The 24,379-nt window shown below is 39.9% G+C and overlaps 1 protein-coding gene across 4 annotated transcripts in view; it reads left to right on the forward strand.

Moving 5' to 3' along the window:
- Positions 1-23,708, forward strand: part of OCRL (OCRL inositol polyphosphate-5-phosphatase) — a 62,467-nt gene extending 38,759 nt beyond the window's left edge. For 3 of the 4 annotated variants that reach the window (XM_049107396.1, XM_025431279.3, XM_025431276.3), the window contains 9 exons: positions 5,424-5,534; positions 6,176-6,341; positions 6,604-6,839; positions 14,772-14,795; positions 17,563-17,679; positions 18,573-18,657; positions 19,279-19,406; positions 20,955-21,066; positions 21,247-23,708. In XM_049107396.1, coding sequence (XP_048963353.1) covers positions 5,424-5,534; positions 6,176-6,341; positions 6,604-6,839; positions 14,772-14,795; positions 17,563-17,679; positions 18,573-18,657; positions 19,279-19,406; positions 20,955-21,066; positions 21,247-21,368 — 1,101 coding nt within the window. In that variant the 3' untranslated portion in view covers positions 21,369-23,708. The remainder of the gene's footprint in view (positions 1-5,423; positions 5,535-6,175; positions 6,342-6,603; positions 6,840-14,771; positions 14,796-17,562; positions 17,680-18,572; positions 18,658-19,278; positions 19,407-20,954; positions 21,067-21,246) is intronic. The other variant, XM_049107395.1, reaches the window with a different exon arrangement.
- The last annotated feature ends 671 nt before the right edge of the window (positions 23,709-24,379 follow it).

A 24,379-nucleotide genomic window follows, 5' to 3' on the forward strand; every position in this document is an offset into this window, starting at 1 on the left:
CTTGTTTGTTCATTTATTTGTGTGTTAAGTATTCTTAGAACATCATTTAGACTCAGATCAGTAGTTCACTGAGCCATAAATGTTACCATAACCAAATAATCATTTGCAACATTGAGAAATGAGAAACCTCCCAAACGCTGTCCATATGGTTCTTAATGTGCTAAGCCTTTTAATGACACAGATGTTTCTCATGTTGCATAATGGCTGGGTGGTAACCTTAGCCTACTAAAGTTGTTATACATAAGGAATAATTAGAAGCTAGGTTTTACTTTTTTTATTTTTAATTTTTTAAAAGATTTTATTTATTCATGAGGGGCACAGAGAGAGAGGCAAAGACATAGGCAGAGGGACAAGCAGACTCCCTGCGGGGAGCCTGAACATGGGGTTCAATCCCAGGACTCCAGGATTACAACCTGAGCCAAAGGAAGATGCTCAACCACTGAGCCACCCAGGTGCCCCTAGAAGCTAGGTTTTAAAGAATGAGTAGCCTCTCATTAGATAAATAGTAAGGAGGGGAAGCTCTGGGAGAGAGGTTTCAGGTGGAGGGGTGGGGACAGCAGGAGTAAAGGCATAGACTGATGAACATACAACCAAATCTGTATCTTACCTTAAAAGGCATGCTGTTGGGGTGCCTGGGTGGCTCAGTGGTTGGGCATCTGCCTTTAGCTCAAATCATGATCCTAGGGTCATGGTATTGAGTCTCACATTGGGCTCCCCATAGGGAGCCTGCTTCTTCCTCTGCTTATGTCTCTGCCTCTCCCTTTCTGTCTTTCATGAATAAATAAAAGCTTTAAAAAAATAAAAAGGCATGTTGTTAGCCGTAATTTTAGTGAAATTTTCCTGTCCTGGAGCATAAGTTTAAAATTTATTTTAAGATTTATTTATTTTAGAGAGAGAGAGCACGTGCACACATGAGCAGGAGGGGCAGAAGGAGAGGGAGAGAGAATCCCAAGCAGATCTCACACTGAGTGTGTGGAGCTTGATGTGGGGCTCAATCTCAGATCCTGACCAGAACCAAAACCAAGAGTCAGACACAACCGACTGTGCCACCCAGGTGCCCCCGAGAGTACAAGTTTTAAATTTTTCTTTAACTTTGTTTCATCCTGGGCTGGATTGATGGCCAGTTACTGAATTTTTATGTGTCTGTTGTGAGTAGTTTTCGTTTTCACATTGTATATTCTAGCTACATATTAATAGTATGTTAATAGTATGCAGGTTATGTCTTGGGATCTTATTGATTTATTACAGCTAGTATATTCAGATTATTTTGGTTTTTTTTAAAGATTTTATTTATTCATGAGAGAGAGAGAGAGAGAGAGAGGCAGAGACGCAGGCAGAGGGAGAAGCAGGCTCCATGCAGGGAGCCCAACACAGGACTTGATCTTGGGACTCCAGGATTACACCCTGGCCTGAAGGCAGGCACTAAACCGCTGAACCACCCAGGGATCCCCCATTTAGATTATTTTGTGTAGATTTTCCAGACCAACAGTCATGTAATCTGTCAGAATCTATATAGTGCTTAATAAGGTGGACTTGATAGACTGCTTGCATCCCAGTTCAACCACTTTCTAACTATGTAACCATGGGAAATTTATGTAACAGCCCCGTGCTTCAGTTTCCTCCTCTATAAAATGGGGATGACAATGGTACCACTTATGAGGATTAATGAGGTAAGACATGCAAAGAACGTATTAGGTGTATGTGTTGATTCTTTTGGCTTTTCAGATAGATTTTCGCCGATATATCTTGTGCTATTCCTGTCTTAAAGGGGGATGACTTTGGGGTATTTCCTTTATTTACAAAAGTAGGTCTTAGTCTTAGAATACAATCTAAATTTTACCGAGGCAATCATGACTTTTGTCCATTTTGAAATTTTAAAAGAATTGTAAATAATACTGTTTCTCAAATAATAGCTAGTATGTACCAGAGATGGTGATAGAGAATTTATACACATCTCATTTACTCCTTGCAGCAGTGCTTTGGGTTAAATATTTCTCATTTAACAGATGAGCAAATGGAAAACCAATGAGTTTAAATAACTTCTTTACAAGCATTCAACTAGAAGGAGAGCTTAGATTCAAATCTTGAATAACTCCTAAGCCTATTGAGGTTCTTTCCACCAACCTTATAATGCCTCTATAAGATCCAAAGAACTTATAGGCTAGATAAACCTTTAGATACTAATTTTAGCCCACCTAATTTCTCATTTGTACTGGCGGGCTGCCCTGTATTCTTCATTTGAGTTCTCTTAATCCATTTTTAAAAGGATGTCTTTCCCCAGACACTAACCATTTTGGTTTAATCAGCTATGCTTGGCTTTTTTGTTTGTATTTCTTTTCAGAACCTTGGAATGTTTGTAATATTACATATTAATCTAGAGCTCCTAGCAGGATATTTAAAAAATTTTCATGTTTCCTGTGTATTTTTGTATATCTTTGATAAAGGTCTACCTTTCTAGTTTTTAATACTATTTAAATTCCTTAGGAATTCAAAATTGCTTCTTTAAAATAAAAATGTAAGCAAAATCTACAGATAAGGCTGGAGTTCTTTAATCCCTGTTCTGTCCCCCACTCCCACCTTTGTCCCAAACCCCTACTTCCCAGCCAGGCCGACTACCGTTATGAATTTATGTCTCTCTAGACCAACAGTCCAATAGGAATAGGTCTTTCTGTGATGATGGAAATGTTATAGGTCTGTCCTGTCCAGTATAATACTACTAGCTTTAGGTGGCTCTTAATCACTTGAAGTGTGGCTAGTGTATCCAAGAGAGCTGAATTTTCTATTTAATTTGAAGTAGTGTAAATTTAAATGTACATTATGTGGCTTCTGGCTATTATCATGAACAACACAGTTCTAGACTTTTGCATATGCTTTTCTGTTGCGCCATACACATTAGAGTATTGTTCTGTGTTTTGGTGCATATATTATAAATGGTCTCGTACTGTATGTATTGGTCTGCAGCTTGCATTTTTAAAAAAAATTCAGTGGTGTGGCTTGGAGAACTATCCATGTTATTACATAAATATCTAGCTCATTAAAAAAAGATCTAGTTCATTGATCATCTAGCTCATTTTTAAATACTAATTTTGTTGGTAATTTCCTTTTTTAAAGGGTTATATCAGGTAGTGACATTCTATGGTGTTTTTCCCCTTCATTATCCTTGATGTACCATTAAGGAGTGTGATCTTGATAATCCATTGAGAAAAGGCTTTGAGTTTATTGAGTAACCACCCCATATTTTGGTCTCTTTGGCATGCTATGATTAGAGGTTTTAAAAACCACATTATATTTTTACCACCATTGTCATCAGTGACTGTTAAAAAAGAGACCAAATGTTCAATGGCCAATTAACTTTAGAAGACTTTCTGTGGGGTGGCTGAGATTAAGCTGAGATAGAGTTTCCACCCCAGTACTTGATAATAGGATCTGTTGCATTGGTTCTCAGACTTTGGTAGACATAGAAATTGCCTAGAGAGCTTTTAAAAAATGCAGTAGGCCAAGTCATCTGTATTGCCTACTTGAATTAATCCTGTTGTGTACCTGGTATTTTGGATCTTGTACTAGAGGTCCAGATACAACTTCTGGTATTAACTGTGGCAGTGAGCAACTTAGTTGATCTATTTGTATCTTGATATTTTCAACAATCAGAAGAAATCGTTGGTAGCTTTGGTAGCTTTGCAGGTTCTTGTGAAAAGATGACACATGTAAAATACTTTATGAAAACACAAGTTCTTGGGCAGCCTGGGTGGCTTAGCAGTTTAGCACCGCCTTCAGCCCAGGGTGTGATCCTGGAGACCTGGGATCGAGTTCCATGTCGGGCTCCCTGCATGGAGCCTGCTTCTCCCTCTACCTGTGTCTCTGCCTCTCTATCTCTCTGCATCTCTCATGAATAAATAAAAAATCTATTTTTTTAAAGATTTTATTTATTTATTCATTAGAAACAGAGAGGCAGAGACACAGGCAGGGAGAGAAGCAGGCTCCTTGCAGAGAGCCCGATGCAGGACTTGATCTTGGGACCCAGGGATCATCTCCGAGCCAAAGGCAGATGCTCAACCTCCTGAGCCACCCAGGAGTCCCAAAAAATCTTAAAAAAAAAAAAACACAAGTTGCAAAATTTTTTAAAAATTTTATTTATTTATTCATGAGAGACACAGAGAGAGAGGGGCAGAGACATAGGCAGAGGGAGAAGCAGGCTCCATGCAGGAAGCCCAATGTGGGACTTGATCCCGGGACTCCAGGATCACTACCTGAGCCAAAGGCAGACACTCAACTGCTGAGCCACCCAGGCGTCCCACAAGTTGCAAAATTTTATAAAAATACTTGAAAGTATAAAATTCTTCTTATAACCTAACACTATAGTATAGACTCTCATGACACTAGTGATTGCTTACTTCTCAGTTCTCCAGGCATTATGGTTTAGATATGTAAAAACCTTTCCAATCTTTGAGATATTTGGCTCAGCTTTGATACTCTTATTTTCCACATTTGATTTACAACCTCTTCTAAATGCATCAGTCCTTTTCTTTTGGCATTGAATTTGTGAAGTTTCCTTTTCACAAAAGAAACTGGGATTTCAATAAGTTAAAATGCTATGTTAATTATGACCCTTTTTTTGCATTGATCTGTATGAAGCTTTAATAGTGAAAAAACCACAGCTATATCGGGAAGCTGAAAGTGCTGTGTCAGATGGGAGATGTTTTTGATCTATTAGTTGAAATGATTTGTCCGTTGTCATACTTTTACTCTAATCTAGGGCATTTTGTATTGGCTGTTTTCTAAAATGGCCACAGGATCTATTTACTAACATGCTTTTATCATTATATAATCTGTGCATTGACATTATGATTTTTGGCATTATGCATAGCAGCTAATAGAATTTAATACTTTAATCATTTTTTTCTGCTGTTTCAATGCTTTGTGTTCAGTGTTAGAAATGGTATCAGGTATGTTTTGACACTTACTTTGTGCAATGCAGGAAATAATTTTTACCACAATTGTCACATTTCCCCCACCACTAAATAACTTAACATTGGATCAAGATAATATTCTTCCCAAATATGACTGCCAAGCTAGCACAGAGGTTTAACTTTCCCAGGATGTTACCCAATTAACCTTACCTTTACCATAAAGTGAGTAATGCTGTAATATTTACTTTAATTTATATTTGTTTTAGTGACATTTTAAAAATTGTTAGACTCTTAGAGATTCAGGCTGAGAGCACACAAGACTAAAATAAGGATCTGTTTTCTTTGAGGTAAAAGTTATGTATGGAATGATATTTAAGAGAGTATTTGAGGATGTTATTTACACCACAGTTTATTTTAAATGACTGTTGTAACAACCCATTTTAAATTGTTAGGTAATCTCAAAAAAAGATGAGCTAGGAACATATAAGACTGAAAAGAGGGTTTGTTTTCTTTCAGGTGAAGGTTGTGGATGAACGGAGGTATCGGAAAGTGTTTGAGGATATTGTACGCATTATGGACAGGATGGAAAATGACTTCCTTCCTTCCTTAGAACTCAGCAGGAGGGAGGTGAGCAAAAATACATGGCTTCCCCATTTACTGGCCATCATGTTTAGTACAGGGGAAATCATGTTTGTTAGAGGAGGCAGCACAACAAAATGGTAAAAACCATGTGTGCTGAAGTCAGACTGCCTCCATTCTGATTCCAGCACTGTCATTTAGTAGATGTGTGATCACAGGTACATGTCTGACTCTCTCAGAGCCACAGTGTCCTTTTCTGGTTAAAGGGGTGGTTGTGAGGATTACATGAGTTAATATATGTGAAGCTCTTAAAACAGCTCCTGATACAAAGCCCTCAGATGTTAGCAGCTCTTATTTAATATTTCAGACTTGCTGGTTAATTCATATTTCAGGAACTAGGACTTGGTCATGGGATGAATGTCCTGAACCCTAAGGTTCAGTTACCCTCTTAGGATCTCAGGAACAGTCAGAGAAGTAGCAAGAGCTGCCAAATTCCGTCTCTGCTGGTGTGAATACAGTAATAAATGAAAGGGCATGGTGTACAGCTGGCTCAGTTGGTGAATGCATATAGCAATTGCACACCTGGTTAATAATTACCTTATTCTTTATTCATATTCTCTATGGAATAATCCAACTGACATACCTCCCCTACTAGTGATGCATGTTTGTGTCTGTCTGTTATTCCCCAGTTTGTGTTTGAGAATGTGAAGTTTCGGCAACTACAAAAGGAGAAGTTCCAGATCAGCAACAATGGACAGGTTCCCTGCCATTTTTCTTTCATCCCTAAACTTAATGACAGCCAGTACTGCAAGCCATGGCTTCGGGCTGAACCTTTTGAGGGCTACTTGGAGCCAAGTGAGTTGTCCCTTTACCATTGTCTCTGCTTGCAACGTTCCATCTCCCCATGACTCCCATCCCTCCCTTTTTTAACTTCTTGTTTTCTAACCACATGTCTCTTACCTTCACTGTCATTATATTGGGGAGATATCTTTTGTGTGTCCAGTCTCTCTTCCATCACTTGGTGATTTTTAGAGGACACTACTTCTGTTGGTGCTTCTCTCCCTTTTCCTTTTCCACCAGAAGTTTCTGTTACCATGTGTCATTTCTTACATTTCAGATGAGACAGTGGACATTTCCCTTGATGTGTATGTCAGTAAAGACTCTGTGACCATCCTGAATTCAGGGGAAGATAAGATTGAAGATATTCTAGTCCTTCACCTGGACCGAGGCAAAGATTACTTCTTGACCATTAGTGGAAATTACCTCCCAAGTTGTTTTGGTACATCCTTGGAGGCCTTGTGCCGAATGAAAAGACCGATCAGAGAAGTTCCCGTCACCAAACTCATAGACTTGGTAAGAAACATCCTAAGACATGGAACCTCCTCTGGATGTAATTTTCACAATACTTAAGGAATGTCCTCATTGTCTCTGTGCTTTTTTCTCTTTTGTCAGGGTGGGGGGAATTGTCAGGTGAATAATAGCAAGAATGTTGCTTTACTCTAGCATTACTTTCATTAGATTAAGCCTAAAAGGAAAGAGGAGAGTGATCTGTAATTGGCTGTTGTCAGGAATATAATATATAATACTAAGTTCACTGAATTAAAGGCTCCCTTCTCAAAGGTCTAATGCTTATTTGTTATGCTCTTCATACTTTTGTAAAAATTAGCATGTATGCAAGGAACAGTAAGTGGCAGGGGGCAATATTATCCTCATTAAACACATCAGAAAGCTGAGGCATGGAGACGGTAACTTGCCCAAAGTGGAATAAGTTAGTGACAAAACTGTCCCCAGACTTTCTTTTTTTTTCTTTTTTTTAAAGATTTTATTTATTTAATCATGAGAGACACAGAGAGAGAGAGGCACAGGCAGAGGGAGAAGCAGGCTCCATGCAGGGAGCCCGATGTGGGACTCGATCCAGGGTCCCCAGGATCAGGCCCTGGGCTGAGGGCAGCACTAAACCACTGAGCCACCGGGGTTGCCCTGTCCCCAGACTTTCTGATTCTCAGTCAACTCCTCACTGTATCATCATATCTAATCCCAAACTTGGCTGCATGTTGCAGCCCAGACTTGTAAGTGAACCTCAGAGTACTCATCATATCTAATCCCAAACTTGGCTGCATGTTGTAGCCCAGACCTGTAAGTGAACCTCAGAGTACCTGTGTCAGAATCCCCCAGGGGTCTTTGGACAAGTACAGATCCTTCCCCCTCCCCCTGCTCACCTCTGGCAATGGAATCACAGTCTTGGGGTGCAGGGCTTAGGATCCTGCATTTTATCAGCATCCCAGATTATTATAATGTGCACTGAAGTTTGCTGCATGTTTAATGGGACTCACTTAAAAAGGGAAGGAGTAGGATTTCCCCTCCCTGACACCAACCTCTAATATCAGTGTCCTTAGGGAAGAAATGCTTATTATCTTCAGTAACATAAACTGATTGAGTAACAAGTTCATTCTATTAAGAACTTTTCCTCTAAATGAAAACATTGCTGGGTTTGTATGTGGACCTCTTTGAGCTATAAAAGCATACTCTTTGGTCTTTTACCAAAGAAAATGAGGTGATGTGACAGCCATACTTTATCATTAGTATTAGTATTCATGTTGATCCTTTCAGCCTCACCAGAGCAGTGACTTTATCATCTAGCAAGGAGGGCTAGACCAGCGGGTAAGCTGCTGGCTCGTCTGAGAGTGATCTGTTCTGTTGCCATGGAATTGTTTTAGCTATGACTCAAATGGCAGATTAAAACACTTGAGTCCAGTCCCAGCATTCTTTCTTGGAACTATACTTGTTTCCCTAGAGCCCTCATGACTGGGTGTATTACCTCTATTTAAAAGAGAACCATTTTCTTCAGAAATTCACATCCTTACATTCTATTATTTTTATACTTTTTTTTTCTCTTACCACTATATTCTGTCTTTCAAATTTACTATTTCACCATTTAGGATATATTCTAAATGAAGTTTCCTTTTTTTCCCTACCCCCATCCCTCCATCCTAAACACCATTTTCCAGCTTTCTTTTTCCCAAATTTTAATTATGAAAGTGGCAAATATGCAGAAAAGTGGAAAATAACAGTACAATGAACTCCTATATGCCTTACATATATAGACGTGTATTTTTTTTCTTGCTATACTATTTGCAATGAAGTAGTGATAAGTTATTTCACTGGTGAACATGTTAGCCTGCCTCTCAAGAAAAAAGACAATTTCTGTATTATCACAATACCATTATTATGCCTAAGAAAACTAGCCACTCCATATTTCAATTTTTCCAGTTGTCCTAGGAATTTTTTGATAGCTTTTTGAAGCCAAAATCTCATCTGGATTCATGTAATACCTTTGGCGAGGTCTCTGCAGTCTCTTTTATTTATTTATTTATTTTTAAAGATTTTATTTATTTGAGAGAGAGAGAGAGGAGAGCATGAGTGGGGGGAGGGCAGGGAGAGAAGCAGACTCCTCTCTGAGCAAGGAGCCTGACACGGGGCTCCATCCCAAGACCCCTAGATCGACCTGAGCTGAAGGCCGATGCTTCACCGACTGAGTCACCCAGATGCCACTCTGCAGTCTCTTTTAGAGTAAAACAGTTCTCATCTTTTATTTCTTTAATGACATTGACTTTTTAAGAGTCCAGAATAGTTGCCCAGTGAAGGATCCTGTTTCCTAACATTGCCTGTTTCCTCTTGGTAACTGTTTAAATTTAATCCTTTCATACTCCTTCCATCCGCTTTATTTCCTGTAAACTGGAAACTAGTTTTATTTTTGGTCAGAGTTGGCAGAGGCATTATGATACCCTTTATTGTAATTGTTCTGTATTAATTAGAGTGATTGGAAGGAGGCTCAACCAGTGTGAAAACGTTTCATTTCATTTGAAATATTATCAGATAATTCAGTGTTTGACCATGAATAGGAAGTAGCCAAAATCCTTAATGGAGTTAGTAGAATGGATCTGTAGGAAGCACTTTTCTTTCCTTTTTTGTGCACAAATGATTGAAGGTTTAAAAAATAGAACCCTGATAATTTTTCATTATGAAATTGCTGAGTTCTTATTAAATTGTACGTTTGTGGTCATCATTGATTCTTTTAAACTAAGCTATTATCGGTAGGGTATAGGGTTCTGATTTTTTCCAAAGCCTGTCACATTTTAGTATTACTAAATTCTTGTATCTCATTGATGAGGAAGTTATCCATATTAGCATAGGGCAATAAACAAGAAATCAAAGATTATCTGTATGCCATTTATAATATCTCCTCACTCTGTTTTGACTTGATATTGACTTTCTGCAATGCTTTATTACATTTGTTCATATTTGTTCCAAGACCTAAAATGATATTTCAGATACCATGAGATGATGCTATTAATAATGATACCTGTTATCCTTGATTGCATTATTCATTCTAAAATTTTGGTGAAACCAGAAATGAGTTCAGTGCCTATGTTGACTTTCCATGTACTGTTTGAGAAAGATTGTTATGTAACACCATCTTCCCACCAAATGTGGAGTGAAATAATTGGCATATGTCCTTTTCATTCTTCTTGTCCTTCTCAATGACAGTGACTTTGCCATTATTAGAATAGTTGGAATTAGCACAAGTGGTGAGCAGAGGAGAATTTGTTTGCAATTATCTTTATTCTTTTCCAGAATAAAGATTGATTTTTCTGGTTTGTTAACTAGCATATTAACCAGCACATAATCATCAATATTTATTCATTACACATTGAATACAAAGTATTATGGAGTTTATGTGGGTTCCTGGAATTTAGTGGTGATAAAAGTTTACTTATATATACAGTGTGGCTGAATTCTAAATCAAAGTTAATAGGGAATTTGGTTAAAGGTAATCTAAACATATAACTACTTTTACTGGCTAATGTCCAATGTGTTTGGTAAGTCAATATTTTGGAAAGGCATTTAGAATGAGAGTCGTGGAGCTTGTAATTTGTATTAACAATAGATTCCTGTGCTTGTTTACTCAAGCCTTATATGCTATAAAAGCTTATTGACCAGCTAATTTCTGTAACAATCAACCTCAGAACCAGCCTATTTTGGCTTTTTGAATATTTGTTTTATGTAACATTAACAACTAGAAACAAATTCAGCACATAAGAATAAAGTGGACTAGAAAAGTGATTTGGGGTTCATCATAGAAGTGTTTTGAGTCAAGTCCAAGTACTCAAGAAATATGTATTAACATATTGGGTGAGCAGGTTCTTCCAGGTATAAGGGACATAATGAATAAAGGCTAGGTGAAAGTAAAAAAGACCATGTTTGAAAAATTTTAAGATTTCCCTAGGAAGAGTGAAGATTAAGGAAAAAAAGAGTATGTGAGGCTGATTGGGTAGGTTAGGAGCAAGGGATAGAGAGTCTTGAAGTCAACAGATGAGTTTGTGCCAAATCCAGAGGCATCAACAACTATCAGAAGGCTTTTATGAGTAGTATGAGGTTGTAAATTGACATTTGAAGGAATAGTCTAGTGTTGCTTATAGATTGGACCTAATGGAGAGGCCAGGTTTGAATTTACCAGATCTGGTTAAAGGTTTTGCTGGTAGATACAGGAACAAAAAAAGAGGTTGAGGGATGGGTGGACAGACTATATTTGCTTGGAGACCTGTTTATTTCAAGATGATATCAAAGTTTGAAATAACAAAAATAACAGCTTGGTGATTAATTCGTCCCCAGTGATCTTTTCACTAAGTATTTACTTCATCTTACTGATCCAACCACTCATTTCTTATCCTGTTAGGTGTATGGTTTGTGTTTCTTCTCTTTATAGTTCACATGAACTAATCCTTTCTAGAACTTTGATATTCATTCAGTTTTCTGTTTTTTATTTTTAAATTTGAATCTGCCTCTAAATGACTCTTTTACATTATTTTAACTGCACTTACTACTGGCAAAATTTCTTATGGATGAATGTTGGAGTGAATAATGATTTGCAGTGCATTTGTAGCATACCTATGTTGCTCCACCAGGGAATCCTGAATTAGGTTCCCTTTTTGAATGTGATCAACACACAGCCTTTTGCAGAGTAGGCAAGTCAGTTGAGCTAAGTGATTATCAGCAACCTTAGGACTACCTTAGGAGTATGCTGTTTATTAGTGGAAGCTAAGTGGTGTTTTTATTTTCAGAATCCAGCCTACTGTTAAAAATAAATATTTACATCTACTATATGCCTGTAGCCAGAGAAGTAAACTCTCAATGTAAATGTGCTGCTCCTCCATCAGTATCTAATCAAAGTCCTTTTGATTCTTTTTTGTTTTCTTTTATCCATTCATTTAAAAAATATTATTTTCCCATCATTAAAGTGTTCTCCTTTTTGACCTACCTTGATAGCCTTTTAACAATTCCCTTTGACTCTATCACTACCCTTTCATTTTTCCTCTTCAGGGCTGTCAGACTGATCTTTCTGTAATACAGCTTTTGGGCCTATCACTTCCTTAAAGGTAGTGCGTGGCTCCCCCATGCCTACTAAATATAATCTGGATTGCTTTACCTGTCATTCAAGTTCCCCCAAAGTCTGACTTCAACATTCCTTTTCATATTTATTTCCCATTACTTATTTTAAAAGATTTTATTTATTTATTTATTTATTTTTTAATTTGAGAGAGAGAGAGAGGGAGCAGAGGGAAGGGCAGAAACAGAGGGAGAAGCAGATTCCCCACTGAGTAGGGAGCCCAATGTGGGGCTTGACCCCAGGACCCTGAGATCATGACCTGAGCCGAAGACAAACGTTTAACTGACTGAGCCACTCAGGCACCTCTATTTCCCAATAGTTTTCTCAACATCCTCCCATGCTCCCTGCAGAATAGATGACCACTTTTCCCTACTCTCATCTTGGGATTTACCTTCTCTGAACCTTTATTTATTTTGGCCCCTTCCACTTGTAGTGTGCCCATCCCATCTCTACTCCTTTAAAATCCTATGAATCTTTTAAAGGCTAGTTAGGTCCCATCTCTATTGTGAAAAGTCCCCTGATAGCCCCAGCTGAAAGCCATCTTCTTCCTTTGAACCCCAGTTTTGTTTGTTTTCCCTATTAGCCATTTACTGAGAACCCATATGTGTGAATTATAACAATATCAGGCTATAAATTCTGAGACTTCTTACTCCAACTCAATTGCAAACCCGAGTCAGGGACCATATTGTTTCTTCTATATAGCCTCATTTTCATCCTCCACCCCAACACTCCCCAAAGGCATGCTTTGCACTACTAGTAGATGGCCACTGAAGAAAACTTCCTTGAGGGCCTGGTTTGATAGGTTAGTATATGAAAACTCTACCTAGTTTTATTCATCGTGTCATGTGGCATTTATTCATGGAAGGAAAAATAGAGAAGTCTGTTAGGCAAGCAGGTTCTACTATTTCTTTTTTTTAAGATTTTATTTATTCATGAGAGACACAGAGAGAGAGAGGCAGAGACACAGGCAGAGGGAGAAGCAGGCTCCATGCAGGGAGCCTGACATGGGACTCGATTCCAGGTCTCCAGGATCAGGCCCTAGGCTGAAGGTGGCACTAAACTGCTGAGCCACCCAGGCTGCCTTCTACTATTTCTTAATAAGTAGTCCTAAATTTTAAAAAAGGTCATACTCCAAAATTGTGTTAAATTAGATGTTTGGTGCTCAGAATTTAACTTTTAAATTAAAAAATATTGTAATTACAATACTATAAATATTGTATACTTCATAAAGCAATATTACTCTGATTATTTTTATTTCATTTCCTATGTTATATATAAAAGTGTAAATAAACCTACAAGAGCCTATTTAATTCAAAATGTAATAATACTAAAAAATCTATCCACCATATATATAAGAGTCATTTATAGGAAATGCATTTAGCATTGCTATTTGAAACATGAGGGAACACACTCCTCCGCCTCCAGCCTCCTGCACATATTTCATAGTAAGATAGGACTTCCCCTTTTACTATCAGACCTGAGAAGTATGATTTATACTCAGGTTCTTGGTGGCCCATGGCAGAATTGGGAGGATTCCAGTTGGGAGTTGCTGGGGAGGTGCTTGCATGCTATACTACCACTGCCCTACCATGCCTGGATTTTAGGCTGCTTCCTTGACCTTACAAAGTAGATATTATTCTCTCTGTTTTGGAAATGAAGAAGCTGAGACTTTACAAAGTTTAGTAACTTTCCTAATGTCTGTACAGAAGCAGAACAAAGATTTGTACCAGGTCTGTCTACCACCACTGCCTGTGCTCTCTCCTGCTAACCATGGTGCTTTGTTTCTCACTGTCTTTTTCAGTTTTTCCCTGCCTTTGTCCAGGAAACAGCCAGATTGTACTTTTTGAGTTGTCTAGGGGACTATAGTGGTAATTTCTGTAGTCTCAGACCTGAGTTCTGATCCTGATCCTGCCACTTAATGCCTAATAGTGTGACCTAGGGCAAACAGTTTCACCTCTCAGTGCCTCAGCTTCCTCATCTGTAAATGGGAATAATATTTACGTTACACACTTGTGCAGACTGAATAACACTGTATATGAGCACTTTACATGGTTTCCACTACATGGTATATGCTAAGTGATGTCAGTAGTTATTGTTGTGGTGGTTGTTACTGGATTTTAATAAGAGCACAAAAGACAGAGACCATTAAGAAGGTGCCTTCTTCCCTCTCCCTTGCTTCTCCTTTTCCCATTATACCATATATAACACAATAGGTGATAATGATGGGTATTCTGGTCTACAAAGGTCTGGAATGAAATAAATTTACATTTCAGTGGGGACTCCATATTTGGGGACTCTAGGGTCCTTTGAAGAGGTGAGTGGGTATGGGGCAAGGGCAAAGAGTGTGAGATACTGCTTAGGGGGCCAACTAGGGTGAGAGGAATTGCAGTAGAGAGGGGAGAAGCCAGTCGTCTCCTTTTGAATGGCCACTATCAGACTCACATTCGCCCATCAGGTGGCATTAGGATGAGGTAGGAAGCTACAGAGTGTAGCAGCACAGCCTGCCTCCAAGCAACATGGATCCGTCACTGGGCATTTGGCCAGGTCAGCTGGCAGCTGCCAAAGGACACAGAAGTCTAGGACTACACATGTATGTTTCTTGAGTAATAATCTCAATAAATAAACTGCATGAAAATTAATATGTACAATAGAGAACTTTGCAAATGAGAACATGTTGCGTTTTCAACAATAATGATTTACTTGAAAAATATAAAGCTGTTTAAAGTGGATGTATCTAGTAAGCTAGTGAGTTCTATTAATACTGATCTGTTTCTAATTCTGTAAATTCTAATAATTTTCTGTCTGTCAATGACTTTCTTTTCCTGCTCTGCTCTCAGGAAGAAGACAGCTTCCTAGAAAAGGTAATACAATTAATTGGTGGTTATGTGTTTCATGTGCCTGATTAAGACTTAACTGGTCCCTGGAATTTGTCCCTAGTCTTTCCTGTATCAGATACCTCTGACTCCATGAGAATCTACCAATGTCCTGCCAGCTGTTTTTAAGCGTGTCTGAAGTATGGAAAAGTATTTGTTGTACTGGTCATCATTGAGACCTAGTACATAAAAGCAATAGTACTCAAGGTTCCAGATTTGTATTTTTGAAATGAGAAGTAACTAAAGAGCTACTTTGATTTATCTGAAAGCTCATGAGGTGGAGGAGGGTACTGTTCAGCTGTCCTACATTTCCAATGATAGTAAAACCTGAAGTGGATTTCTGTTGCTTTAAGAGTAAGTTGGGGTTAGTGACCATATTGATTACCGAACGAATGCATAGATATATGGTTAAGAAATAGAACATAGAATTATCATGCTGAACGAGATCATAAGTGGTCATCTGTTCTAGCACTCTGCCTTCATACAGGGTAAGGTGTTTTCTCCATTCTAATAGACAAGATAACCAAGGCCCGAGAAGGTTGAAACACTCACTAAAGTCATACTGCTCCTGATATCAGAGGTGTGGGACAGAAGGGACCAGAACCCAGTTCTTCTGAATATCTAGTGAAGGAACCTAGTAAAGCACTCCTGCAGTGCTTGGCCACCTTCCATCTTCAAACTGGAGGGTGTCTGACTCCATACATGGCTCTCAAGTAGAGAAACGTGGGCTTGAGAAACGTTCTTAAAGCACTGTCATACTGTGTAATGTGATCTCCCCATTTTGGTGGAGTTTAATGCATTTTGATGGTGGGAATGATGTACTGTTTTCTGTATTAGTTATCAGCACTAAGGTTGCAAAGTGTGGGCTTATCAGGTACCAGATGTGTCTCATTAAAAGAAAACAAAGTGTGCCTGATTTCCCTTTGATAATTAGAGTTCAGGATAATTTGTGGACTTTTGAGAAAGTATTGTTTCTTGTGCATGATCTTTCTCTAGACTTCAGAGACACAAGTATGACATTTCGTATGATCACACATGAATTTGAAAATGGATAGTGGATGATGTATATAACCTACTGACATTTTATTAACCTTTTTAAACCACTAAGGATTGGGACGGTTCTGCTTCCCAGCCCTTCCTTGTTAATAGCAGGCCATGTTGTCTTTTCATCTCAGACAGTGACTTGTGTTGCTGTAATGCCTTAGTACAGGAAAAGCGCCAGTTGGATGTCAAATTTTTAAAAAAAGTACATGAATCAGTGCTGAATAATTTATATGTGGTAAGTTTGGAGGCATCTGCTAAATCTATACATGTGTTTGGTTCAGAAAGTGAGCAGAGTGCATTATAGACAGTGCTTTGGTTCAGATACCATGTGGATGCCTGGATTTAACACTTGCAACTGGAAAGAAGTTAGTGGATGAGCCACTGATAGAAATTCTGGCAGCTATAGGGAACATGAATATCAAATGATAGAATCCCAGGGAAAGAAAGAGAGAAAGCAAAATGAATGTGAAGAAATGAGATTTGAAATGGTAATCAACTGTCATGCTCTTTTCCTTATTCTCTTAGAAAGGTACAGTGACTTTAAAAGGTCACCAGTGCTTATTGAAGAACATAATGTTAAGCAGAGCCCTCAGCTTGGCTCTAGTGTACAGTCTCTGGAAGTAGTGAAACACTTCTTTTCTTTCCCATGAAGCAACATGGCTGGGGTTTGGGATGGAATCTATAGAACTTCCTAAAGTTGAAAGTACACAATATATATATAACCTTAAGCTGGAAGTGGAGAAGTGAGGAAAATGAAAAACTGGGTCACCGTTTTCGACACTGGGATTTTTCTGTAGGCTGCCTTCATATGACTTTTAATTTGTTTCAGGCACCTTTTTGATATAATTTCTATTTGACTATATAAACATAAGATAATTGAGTTTATTTCCCCAGCTATTTACAAGTTCAGATTTAGTCATTGTCACTTTTGGGTTTTTCCCTGAGATACTTTCAGGAGAATCTAACAGAGTAGAAAGATAATATGAAAGGGGTCACAGCCCTGAGAAATCTCTGCTGGGTTATTAATATAAAGAATAACTTCTGGACTCAGACCCTGAACTTCTCACAGTATTTCTGGCCCTTGGTATGCTGTATCTGGTTTACTAATTTTGAATCTTAATTGTTATGAGTTTTAGAGCCTTAAGATTAGGTCTTCTGTTGAGCCCAAAATATTTGCAAACGTAGGTATAATGTGGAGAATTGCCTTCAGTTTCTGAGGACCAGAGAGCCTTCACTTAAATCAGCAGTGAAAACTGTAATATTTGTGGTAAGACCTGACAGAATAGTAAGTTAAAAGTCAACTGAATCCTAAGTAGACGCTGCCCTCTCAGAGGATCATATAGTCCATTGTACTGGAATAGTCCCCAGATTTCGAGTGGCATGTGACCATGCTACTGCAGCACTGGTTCTCAGTATCACCCCTGAAAGGATTTACAACACACAGTGCATCCATGTGGTAAACAGAATGATCCCAAATGGAGTGCTTAACTATTAAGTGAAGCATTTGGAAGAGGAAGGCGATCTGCCTTAACTGTGACAATCGGTATCAAGTGCCTTCTGACCAGGGGTGTCTCCAGTAAGAAAAAAAGGAAAAAAAATCCTAAAAGATGAAGACCAAATTGTACCTACATAAGCAGAATATGAAGGAGATTAAATTACACACAAGTTTTTATTGAGACCGCTTTGATTCTCCTCCTTTTTTATCTATTAGGAGAAATCCCTTCTGCAGATGGTTCCCTTGGATGAAGGTGCCAGTGAAAGACCCCTTCAGGTCCCCAAGGAGATCTGGCTCCTGGTAGATCACTTATTCAAATATGCCTGTCACCAGGTAAGTAACTGTGGCCTGCCTTGCAACTTGGAAGGTGTGTGAATCCAGTGGGAAATAATAATACTTCATGTCAGTAATAGGGCTTATAACTTTCCCAAGCTACATTCACAGAGCAACACTATCAGGTTATCTGGCAGATGGAAGTATCCCTATTTTACAGATAGGAGAATTGAAGCCTGCAAACTAAGTGATTCAGCTAATACCACAGCCTAAGGTAATGGTGGAGTGAGGCCCAAACTGAGCATGCCTGTTTCCTGGCTACGCACATTTTCCCCTGGACTACTGTGTACCTCAGTCTATAATGCCTGCTTTCAGTCTCACATAGACATTGAAGATTTTAAGTCCAAAGCAAACTTCAAGCCCACTTCTTTAATTTGATTTTCATTTTTTAATCCTATCTAAAATGCTAGCTTCCTCCAACCCAACTCCCCAGATAGAGAAATTCCTGGAACTAAATTGAAGGAAAATGTTTTCTTACCTACTGAAGAGTAATAGAACTTGAAAGCAAGGTTTGGTGTGGGCATGCCATTTATTCCTGCCCTAGCATTCCCTAGTATCAGTATCTGAGCATGATTCAGCTGTTTGGACTCTGCCTTCTACTTGTCAGGAAGCTAGAAGTGGGAACACCTCATCTCCCTAGACAGCTGGTCTTCTGCCATCTAAGGTATAGGGTAAAAGCTTTGAAGATCATTTTCTGGCTTGAAATAAAATTTCACGCGGATTTTACAGATGATAAATGGAAAAGATGCCATTGTCATACCTCCGTTCCTAATCACAAGTATGCATATTACCCTTCCATTTGCATCCTGCTACTCTTTCGATCCCTGGGTGGTCTTCAGAACTGTAGGGCCGATTATCTTGCCTTGTTCCATTCATTGTGACCTCTCTGGTAGGAGGACCTGTTCCAAACCCCTGGAATGCAGGAGGAGTTACAGCAGATCATTGATTGTCTGGATACTAGCATTCCCGAGACAATCCGTATCCTTTTTGACAAAGGCTTATTAGGAAGCCGGATAAATTCTTTACCAAACTTTCCTTTCCACCTGCATTTGAGTTTTGTGTTTCCGTCTTTACTTTCGTTCTGTCTTCTATTATAAGGTAATCATTGACTCTGCAGTTGTTTTTCAATTCCTTTTAGGAACTTTTGACTTCTCTCTGTATCAGACTCATACTGAAAGGAATCAAGGGGTAGGTAACAACGACTTTTAATAAACATGGAACATAGGACCCACAGCACTGGTACTGTTTTGCTTCAGGCCATTGATCACTCCTGCCACCACATGTGTTGTCACTAGGACACAGAAGAGGATGGGAAACATTGGTGACTAGTTTAAAGGACTGATCAAGTGTGAACATCATTCTATATGCCATATTCCCCTGATTCTCACACGTTGAGCCAAACCTCCCAAGAGGTTGATAAATTCTGTAACAGCTCAGCTGCATACCTGGACCACTAAAATATCAAACCCCAATTAGGATTAGTCTGCCCTGAATAATAGGAAGGAAACTGTCCCTGAGGGAGCTGGAGGAAGAAAGCAAATCGGGTCTCTGTGTGGTTTTTTTCCTGGAGCCACATTCCCTTGACTTAAGGTAATCCAGCTGGCAGTAATCACTCTGTGGCTGAAGCACTGCTCATTTTCCTGGAAGCCCTGCCAGAGCCTGTCATATGTTATGAGCTGTATCAGCGATGCCTTGACTCTGCTCAGGATCCCCAGAACTGCCGACAGGTGAGTTTTACTGTCCTGTGTGTCTGAGGCAAGTGCCCCCATAGAGAAATCAATTTAACAAGGCCAGGTGTATATCTAGCTGTGTGGTAGGGTGGATCTGAATCTGTTATTCATGACAGGACACCAGCATTGAGAGTTGGGACTTTTAAATTTTAGGTTGTGTTATTTCCTGTTATATTTGCCACACTTTTCTAGTTGGCCTATTGAATAGGGCAGATACCTCTGCTCTGGCATAGGATTGGTGAAGCTGATCATATATAGAATTCTGGCTGAATTACCAGAAAGGGTCAGTGATGCTTGTGAGCCTTTCTCCTTTTTGTCTTCTTGGTGTTTTTTGGTTTGGTTTGGTTTGGTTTGGTTTGGCGGTTTTTTAGATTTTATTTATTTATTTGAGAGAGAGAGAGAGAGACCATGTGCACATGACTGATGGGGAAGGGCAGAAGGAGAGAGAGAGAGAAGCAGACCACCTGCTGAGTGGGGAGCCTGCCACAGGGCTCTATCCCAGGACCCTGAGATCATGACCTGCGCCAAAGACAGATGCTTGCTTAACTGACTGAGCCACCCAGGCGCCCCCTTGGTGTTTTTTAAAGATTTTATTTCTACATAATCTACACCCAATGTGGGGCTCGAACCCACAACCCGGAGATCAGGAGTTGCACACTCCACTGACTGAGCCAACCAGGTGTCCCTTCTTGGTGTTTTTTTTTTTAAGATTTTAAAAATTTATTTATTCATGAGAGACACAGAGAGAGGCAGAGATATAGGTAGAGACTCGATCCCAGGACTAGACCTAACCCTAACTAGGACTAGATCTCAGGAATAGACCTGAGCCAAAAGCAGATGCTCAACAATTAAGCCACCCAGGCATCCTTGGTGTTTGTTTTTCTTTTATTTTTTTTAATTTTTAAAGATTTTTATTTATTCATGAGAGATACAGAGAAAGAGGGGCAGAGACAGGCTGAGGGAGAAGCAGGCTTCATGCAGGGAGCCCGATGTGGGACTCGATCCTGGGACCCCAGGATCACACCCTGAGCCGAAGGCAGACGCTCAACCGCTGAGCTACCCAGGTGTCCCGGTGTTTGTTTTTAATTCTGAAATAATTTTGATGCACAGTAGCTAAGAATACCTCTCAGTCAGACTAGTGAGTATTGGGAGGAGCTCCCATCTATGTTAAATGACATTGCAGAGAAAACCATTGAGCTTGGCAGATGCCATGGCTACCTGTCTGAGGAGACTGAAAAAGACCAGATTAATAGTAACCTGCTTGTAAGGTGGGATGTGTTTGTGTAAATGTGTGATGACCACATCACACATGTGAATATGGCCTGGTCTTTGAGTGGACAGGGGCCAAACAGTATGACCATTCTGACTTGGAAGTTATCATTTGGCATGTACTCTGTTAATCATGAGGAAATAAAAGAGAGTCGTGTCAGATAAATGGGGTCCTGTATGGGTTGAATTATAAAGTACTGTGGCAGCTATGAGCTCTTCTTACTCCCTTCTTTCACTTGTTCTCCTTACTGCCCACCCCCCTTTTCTTAAAAACAGGTGATTTCCCAGCTTCCAAGATGCCATAAAAATGTTTTCCATTACTTGATGGCATTCCTTCGAGAACTCTTAAAATTCTCTAAGTACAACAATGTCAGCGAAAACATGATCGGTAAGAGTACTTCATTAAAACGACAGCATGAGCAGGAGGGTGGGCTGGTTGGGACAGCCTTCCTGTCCAGGTGCATGGCCTACTGCCCTCATCCAGTGGTCCCCCAGTTCCCATTCCTGAAGTTTTGCATAGATTGTATCTGACAAAGGGTTTTCCCCTTTCCTTTTTCTCACCCTCTAGCTACTCTCTTCACTAGTCTTCTCCTAAGGCCTCCACCCAACCTTATGGCAAGACAGACTCCAAGTGACCGTCAGCGTGCTATCCAGTTTCTTCTGGGGTTTCTTGAGAGTGATGAAGACTAATAAGCCTTTTCCTCTTACTACTCTCCGAGATTCTAGAGGTGGAAAATCTTGGGCACTAAGTATTTCAGAATGAAATGAAAAGTCATGCCACGAGAAGGGTCAGTTGCAGAATTTTGAGGCTTTTGGCATGAAAAGGTTATTTCTAGTACAAGAGGAAGAGAGTTTCCTAATCCCTCCCTTACCATATCCTACACAGCAAAATACTTTTAGACTTATATTGCCAAGCCAAAGGTACCATATTTTGGTGGTTTTGTGTTCTCTCTTTATAAGGCAAAGAGATCTGTATTTACACTCCTTTATCTGGGGATGTGTTTGTTGCCCTCCTCCCCAGCTGTCATGATTGTCCTTAGCACCTAGGCCTAGATTCTGAGATGTTCCTATTCTAGGCCTACATGCACTACGTGCTGTAGCTCAGACTTGTCTGTAGTCCTTCGTCTAAAGCACTTTTGCCCGACCCCCTCCCATATCACCCCTTTGCACTCTACTCGACTAACTCTATTACATCGAAGGAAGTCTGAGTGAAGCTAGTAACTATTCAGATGTCCCCAACAGTGAGTTTACCATCTTCATGTGGTTGTGACATGGCATTTGTGCATTTCTACTACAGTGGCATTTGTATGTCTCTGTAACATTGGCCTTTTCATGGATCTGCACTGGGTGGAACCGTATTCTTTTGTCTCAGACCATGTTTACTAGCAGAACTTTAGAGATTACTAGAGATGACATCCCATTGATGTGAGAGAATCATGATCAGAGTGGAAGCACTTTGAGCATTTTAAAAGTGAGAATATTTATGTTTGACAGGTCTTGCTTTCTACCATCCCTTTCTGTTCTTATTCAAATTTCACGTGAGAACTAATACTAGTTGTCTGGAGGATCCATTCCCCACTTAGAAATCCACCTCCAGAGCAAAATCCACCTCCATCACAGTCAGAAAGGCAGTCTGGACCTCAGTTGGGCCTTTCTGGTGATTCTGCTTCTTCCCCCAGCAGGGTATTGTGGATAATCCTTAGAACACCCTCTCTGGTCTCCTGAAATACCAGGGGGTAGATGATGCCCCCTCCCTCATCAGGGCTGGCTCTGGGTTCTATGACCAGCTCCCCTTGGCTCCTAGTCACCTTACCCAGTGTTATATAAAAGAGACTGTGCAGTGGGACCAACGAAGCTCCTTTCTCTCCCACCCAAGACAACCCTCTGAGCTTTTCATTTACTCAAGTTCTGTGGGGCAGCATTCTTTTTTTAAATCATTCTGTGTGTTGGTCGGCAAACCAGCCACCAGCCATTGACTGCAAAACTGCCTGCTGCAGTTGGCTTCTTCCTGGGTTTCTTTCATTAAAACCACACTAAGTCAACTCGTTCTTGACTGTTAACATTAAATCCAAGGAGCCTAACATATGGACTCTGTGTCTGGTCTTGGGTATTGACTCCTGACTCCTCTAACATATTGAAGGAGAGGGCCAGGGGAAACACAACTGCTGAATGGTTCTTCGGTTCCCCCCATCTCTCGTAAGTTGAGTTCTGTGGGGGAAGAAAAGGTATGTATCCTGTGATATACTGGTTAAATCCTTTCCTGATTGGGAGTTCTAGAACGAAGAGTCTAGGTCTTAGTGCCAAATAGTTGCAGATCTGCTAGATCAGAACTTCGTTAATGGAAGATTATGAGAAGACTGCTTTTGCCATCTCCACTAGGCCAGAAATTGATCATAGAAGAGGCAGATTATAGAAGCAGGGGCAAGGTCATGACACAGAGACAGGGAGATGCCTGTCCCGGGCACATTGTCTAGTATGTTGCAACCTGGGACCTTTGGGTTGTCAAGGATAGGGTTGGTAGGGAATGTATGCAGCATCCTAGCTCTTTGTTCATAAAGCAAATGCATTAAATTTGTTTACTGCCTCTACATTTTTCCAGCTCTGGTCCTGGGATGTACACAGCATTAAGGGTTTGAGACAATCTCTAGGTAGGGGAGATAGAAATAGAGTAGATGTAAGAAGTCTGCTCCCCCACTGTGCCTACTCCATCACGCCAACCTCCAATTCCTGAGTAACTCTAATGTGCTATTTATTTCATAGCTCCTCTGAAGTAAGGAGTTCAGATCCATCTGATAGAGAAGAACTCTGCATCTATATTGTTTTAGGGAAGAAATGGTTTGAACCCATGTGGTGATATTGCATTAGTTTCCCTTTCACTGTTTTCTGATTCTTATTCTGTAATTGTTATATTTCCCAGAAATGTCTTGGTCACTAAGCAAAGCTGCTAGTGGGATTCTGTATTTTGTGTCATCTTTTTTATTATAATTTATTGCAATTTTTCTGAATAAATATATGTTGTGTGAAAAATAAGTGTGATCTTGGTAAGGAGGAACTGAGGGGGGAGGCTTATGTCACTGAGTCCCCCTTGACTGTAGTCCTCACAGATGCAACTATACTGTCATTTCCTGTCTTAACAATAAAATATAAGAATTCTCACTATATTTGCCCTTGGAGGGGAGAAGAAGCCACATATTTTCAGAGGCTCAGAAAGAAGTCACATGTTTCCAGAGGCCAGCCCAGGATTCTTACTGTAACCCTGGGGATCCAGGCAACAAAATAACACTGTTAGGAAAAGAGATGTTGATTCTTTATGCATGCAAATGTCACACTGTGTCAGATCCATGATCATCCCACCCCCAGAAATCCGACAAACCCCAACATACACATCTTGAGAGGACCCAGTGTTCTTGCCAGTGTAGCCTTAGCAGTTTAGACATGCCCCCACAAAGAGCCTGTTTCCACAGGATTCATTTGACAACTTTTGAAAGCCAGTTTTGAACTTTTACTACCTCTTGAGGGGATGAAGTCCATAAATTCAGTACTTTTGGAGGGGTCTAATTTGAACTCTAGTATTTTAAGAGGAAACCCCTAATTTGAGCATGGTGCCTTTTATTCTGCTGCCGGTCTCCATTTTGGTTTAATTCCCTTTGAGGCCGAAGAGGCCTGAGCTAGAGCTTTCTTTGCAACCAGGGCCCTCTTCC

Source organism: Canis lupus, chromosome X, assembly GCF_003254725.2.
Source record: "Canis lupus dingo isolate Sandy chromosome X, ASM325472v2, whole genome shotgun sequence".
Taxonomy (NCBI): domain Eukaryota; kingdom Metazoa; phylum Chordata; class Mammalia; order Carnivora; family Canidae; genus Canis; species Canis lupus.